Source organism: Etheostoma spectabile, chromosome 17 (assembly GCF_008692095.1).
Source record: "Etheostoma spectabile isolate EspeVRDwgs_2016 chromosome 17, UIUC_Espe_1.0, whole genome shotgun sequence".
NCBI lineage: Eukaryota > Metazoa > Chordata > Actinopteri > Perciformes > Percidae > Etheostoma > Etheostoma spectabile.
Window position 1 is genome coordinate 1,620,165 of NC_045749.1, and position 5,747 is coordinate 1,625,911.

Here is a 5,747-nt window from a genome sequence, read left to right on the forward strand (position 1 = left end):
AAAAAAAAAAACTGTGAGAGCTTTGATTGGAAGTAAGGCTGCTTGATTTTGGAAAAAAAACAATTATTTTTGGTCAATATTGAAATCTTGATAATGTACCCCGATTACTACCTGACTGGTAGAAAGATGTTGCATTAGTTGAACAAATCAACAGTAAAAACACTGTGAACTTAGAAATTACCCATTAATACTTTGAATAAGATAAGAGTTTATTTGGGGGGGATTACATTTTTTTAATTCTGATTTTAACTATTAAATAATTCATAACAAAGTAGTGTAAAACTAGTGATAGTAAGGTGTTGTAGTAAAATTAAAAAAAAATAAGTGTTAATGTTTTTGACCTGGGAGGACAACAAAAAGCAGGCTTTCCACACAAAAATGTAGGCCACATGTGTCCTTAGTGACACTCAGGGTTCTTACTGCCTGTCGGGCTCGGGACAGGTTCGGTCACGGCTCTGCCGGGACGGGGGCCGGGCTCGGATGGAGAAAGTCGGCCCGATCCAGACTCTAATGCGCGTGTGAGCATGCATGCATTTGTGTGTGTGTGTGTGTGTGTGTGTGTGTGTGTGTGTACCTGTGGGTGTGTGTGTGTGTACCTGTGAGCATGGTGATGAGGGGCAGTGTGTGGTTTTCCGGCGAGCCCCAGTACCCGGCCTCGCCCAGCAGGTTGCGCTCTAACACCTGGTGGTAGAGCTCCTCGATCCAGGCCTGAGACAGAACCACGAGGACCCCGCTGCTCTGGATCAGACGCACAAACTCCTTCTGCGAAAAAAAAGAAAAAAAGAAACGGTTCTCTGAGCTATGTCTTTGAGTTGCAATCAGAGGGCCATGTAGAGGTTTTCCTTACTGTGACAGGTGCAGGTACATTCCTGGACTATAGGCTCGGGAACTTGAGTGTGAGGTAAACTGTGCTAAATCAGGTTTTTGATGATTTTTGCAACCAGGCCAGATTGATTCAGATATCTCCTTTAGCAGCAGATCTCTCCTTATCTCCTTATTATATCTTGGACTTAGACTTCTCCTATATCCAGCGCGTTGTCGGCCAGTGCGTCGGCATGCAGAGCGAGGCAAAGGACGGTATTAATTAGGTGATCCAGACAAGAAAGTCTCCTATACGGGTCTAGGGCTTTGGTTATGTTGCTGCATCGATCTGTTACCCACACTATGAATAGTAGTATGCAGAGGGAGCTACGGGCCAAGATATATATTTTTTATTTTTTTACGTTTCTTCATTCGGATTCATTTGTGATCCGTTCTATTCTGAATTTAAACAAACAACATGCTACGTCCTTGTTGCATTATTCTTTAAGATTAATTGTAGTTGCGAACGTCAGTTATAACGTTCAACATATTAAAAAAATTGTCGGGTTTAAATAATTACAGTTAATGTGTCAGGCTGGGGCGGGCTTGATGTTTTGGGCCCGATCAAAGCTTATATTAGGATCACTGTGATATTTCCGGGAGTGAACCTAGGTCATCATGAGTTACAGATTGATCTGGTTTGGGGAGACGGCGCTCAGCTCACCAGGCTGAGGACGGGGGCGAGCGTCCGCCGCCGGTAGAAGTCGCAGCAGCAGAGCTTGAGGTTGAGCAGGAGGGCGTAGTAGGACACCAGGTAGAGGCCGTCTGCGTTCATCAGAGACTGACAGCTCAGCGTGTCGCCGCTCTCGAAACCCGGGGAGTGGATCCCACCTGGAGAAATAAAAGAAAATAAACTCCTTTCCATTTACATCATCATTACATATTTAAAACCATACAAAACAGAAAGGGAGACAAACCAACAGACAAAAAAAAAACTCATAAATTAAACACCAGCATGTTTAATGCACTATATGCCAGGCCTGGGCGATATGAGGAAAACATGCAATGACTTTGTTAAATATCTCGATATTAATAGAGATGAAAACACTGCTAAAATACAACAAACTGAATTTAAAACAAAATGAAAAGAAATCATTACCAACGTTCTTTTATTGAACAAATTGAACATTGAATTAAATATAAAAGAAACCCTAAAAAAAGGAATTACTTTTTTTCTGCTGGTTTTTTCTTCTCAGTGTAATTATATTTCATATATATATATATATATATATATATATATATATATATATATATATATATATATATATATATACGCGCCCCTAAAAGGCATCCAAATATCAAATGTCGGTTTATGTAACGGTATGAAAATGACCAAAATGACACGGTGTTATCTTAACTACCTTAACAAATGGTTTTTGTTTCACTTCGGTAGGAAGTTATCTGCGGTAAGTTTAATTTATTACATTGTTTGCTTCATACTATATTACAGTCTCTGTGGTAACAACATCCCAGAGTGCCTCCTAGACGTTTTTAAATATTTATTCTACAACTGCTTGTTCAAACAGTTGACATTCTGGGAGTCAACCAACTGCAGACACGTCTCTGTGGCCAGAGCTGAGGAACAAAGGACGAGCCTCCCTCAGCAAATATCCTCAGTTTGTTTAGCTGGCTCAAACACACACTCAACACACACAACACACAACACACACAACACATACAACACACACAACACACAACACACACAACACACACAAGGGGATTTGTACACACCCTAAATGCACCTGTGCCATGCGCTTCACGCCATGCGCTCATATCGTTAAAATAGGGCCCATTGAATCATTCATTCATTCCCTCCCTCCCTCCTTCCTTCCCTCCCTCCCTCCCTCCCTCTCTCACCGGCCTGCAGTCCGGAGCAGAAGGTGGAGGAGAAGTTCTGCAGCGACAGGTCCACCTCCGTGGCCGTGGCCAGGCCCAGCAGCCGGGGCAGCAGCGCTGCGAGCGACTGGACGAACAGCCGGGCGCTCTGCTGGTCCGCCTCCTGGTTGCGGAGCAGCTTGAGGGACAGCGCGGCGGTGCGCAGGGAGCGGTGGCCCGGGCAGTCGCGGGGCGTCTGCTGCTCCTCGTCAGCCAGCGAGACGTTGTCGGAGCCGATGTCGGACACGTCGGAGCGGCCAGAGTCCTTCTCTGCGGCCATGGAGTACTGGTCACACGAGTCAAACTCTGTCCGGGACAAGTCCTGCTCCTCCATGCTGATGGACCAACAGGTAGATCAGTTATATCATTATTAGGATTTCATTCACTCCGTTAGTGTAACTAGAGAGGGGGGGTCTCTTAATAAGCCTTCTCTTGGCTGTTTTTATCAAGCCTTATAGTTGTTTTTTTAATATTGTTTGGTAAATCAAACAACAGTAAACTTGTAAATGTGAGGATACTGGGCTGCATCATGATATCGCCTCTAAAAGTAAAAAAACAATAACATACATTTGTGTCTGTTAAATAACATAATCAGTCATGTCAATCATCACTGCTGACACTAAGTCAGAAAGTTGGCTTAAAAAAGCTTAAAGTACAAAACATAAACAAAACAAGAGTAATAGTACTTTCAATTTAATCTTTACACACACACACACACACACACACACACACACACACACACACACACACACACACACACACACACACACACACACACACACACACACACACACACACACACACACACACACACACACACACCTGAAGTTGCTCTCGCTGTATCGGGACCCCCCAGTGTGGTGCGGCCTGGTTCTCGACTCCACAGACAGGAAGTTGGTGATGTCGGGGTAGACAAGGCCGTGGCTTCGCTGCACCACATCTGGAGGAACCACTGCTCCTCTCTCCTCTCCTCCCCCACCGCCACCCCCTCTTTCTTTCTCTCCTCTTCCCTCGGCCTCCCTCACACCCCCTTCCTCCTCCCGTAGGCTCCCCTGCTTTGCCTCGAGGCTCGGCTCGCGCTCGGCCCCCTCCCGGCCGCCACAGACGGAGGGCGAGGTGAGGCGTGCGTCCTCGTCACACTCCTCGGGGGTGGTGTGGCCCAGATCCGCGCCCATCTCGCCCACCTCCACATCAACATCCACGGTGGTTTGGCCCGTTTCCGTGGTGATGCTGATGCTGATGTCAGGGCTGCGCTCTGTGGCCGCATTAGAGGAGATGGAGGCAGGGTCCCAGGGAGCCTGCTCAGAGGACAGGATGTGTCTCTGCCACCTGAAGTCGGCCTCGTTGATCTCCATGGACTCGCGCGTGGACTCGGCCCCCTCCTTCAGATCGTCCAGTCGTCTGAGCAGAAGCCGAGCCTGAGAAACAGCTGCTATGTTACTGCTTTCTACTTAAAACCACAGATTCTGAAGCTGATTCCTGCCAATGAAAAACTCAATGAGATGCTCTCAGTAAGAAAATGTTGTGTGTGTTTGTGTGTGTGTGTGTGTGTGTGTGTGTGTGTGTGTGTGTGTGTGTGTGTGTGTGTGTGTGTGTGTGTGTGTGTGTGATCCGATGATTATTAAAGCAGACAATGTAAGAAATGTTTCTGTCTAAACTGACAAAGTTTTATTTCAAGAGGGCACTCCATGGATTTTGACCGTGTTTCATCTGTCCAAGACAAGTCGTACAACTCCGACCACATGCATTTCATGTAAGAGCAACCGATTAATCGATTATTCGTCAACTATTAAATAAAGCCAGCCATTGGCTATTCTATTAAAAACATTCTCTGATTCCAGCTCCTTCAACGCGAAGACAAAATGTGATATTACAAAATTTCATTTCAGACATTTATCTGCCATTTTGTGTGATATTGTACAGTACTTTGTGATCTACTTTGTGACTTTGGAAAACTCATAAGTTAGGTTTAAGTTACGGTTTGTTTTCAAAAGTGATTTGAGGAATTTTAAAAAGCCAACATCAATGTTTCAGCTTTAGCGACAAATGATCTCTTCAGTCATTGCTCGTAGTACTACAGTTCCCAGAGTACCCCTTGTAATGTGTCTCCTGTACCTGCTCAGATTGGATGCCGTGACCCTTTGACAGTTCGTCCAGCGCCACGAGGAGAGCACAGGCGCAGGACACGGAGGAGTAACACGCCTCGATGCCCCCCTTCATACAGGCCTCAGTCATCCCGTCCATCACCCTTCAGAAGGAAGCAGACAGATCAGAGAGGATTTAGTCTCCCGTATCCTGACTACAGCAAAACAGATATGTTGACGGGCCAATATTATCGGCCATTAATAAAGAATAAAGGATACATTATTTTATTATTATTATTATTATTATAATTATTATTAGGCATTTCCTGATCTATCGGTATCGGAATTTATAATGGCCAATAAAAAAAAAAAAAATAAAAAAAAAATGAGTCTGATAAATGATTATTTAACCATGTTATGAGCGTTGGCGTTGCATAGTCTGTCCACCAGAGGACGCTCTACAACGTCCCTGTTAGTGTTGGCGTTGTATAGTCTGTCCACCAGAGGACGCTCTACAACGTCCCTGTTAGTGATGGCGTTGCATAGTCTGTCCACCAGAGGACGCTCTACAACGTCCCTGTTAGTGATGGCGTTGCATAGTCTGTCCACCAGAGGACGCTCTACAACGTCCCTGTTAGTGATGGCGTTGCATAGTCTGTCCACCAGAGGACGCTCTACAACGTCCCTGTTAGTGATGGCGTTGCATAGTATATATGCAACAACCAATAACAACCAATATATCGGAATATCAGACATCGCACATGGTGAATGGAGTTTAGACAAAATTACGTCCGAAAACTGGCGCATACTTGTGTGTACTGCTTTAATTTTTTTCCTTTCCATGTTTTGTAAATTGTTCTTCCTTCGTCTTTTTTTATTTTAGGACTCATCAGAAATCATTAGATTCATACTGTATATTCAAACATA

At 44.8% G+C, this 5,747-nt stretch overlaps 1 protein-coding gene across 1 annotated transcript in view; it reads right to left on the reverse strand.

The window, feature by feature from the left end:
- arfgef3 (ARFGEF family member 3) overlaps nt 1-5,747 on the reverse strand; it is an 83,306-nt gene that overhangs the window by 52,139 nt on the left and 25,420 nt on the right. Inside the window, 5 exon segments of the mRNA XM_032541139.1 lie at nt 597-762; nt 1,526-1,692; nt 2,719-3,071; nt 3,559-4,154; nt 4,852-4,984. Coding sequence (XP_032397030.1) covers nt 597-762; nt 1,526-1,692; nt 2,719-3,071; nt 3,559-4,154; nt 4,852-4,984 — 1,415 coding nt within the window.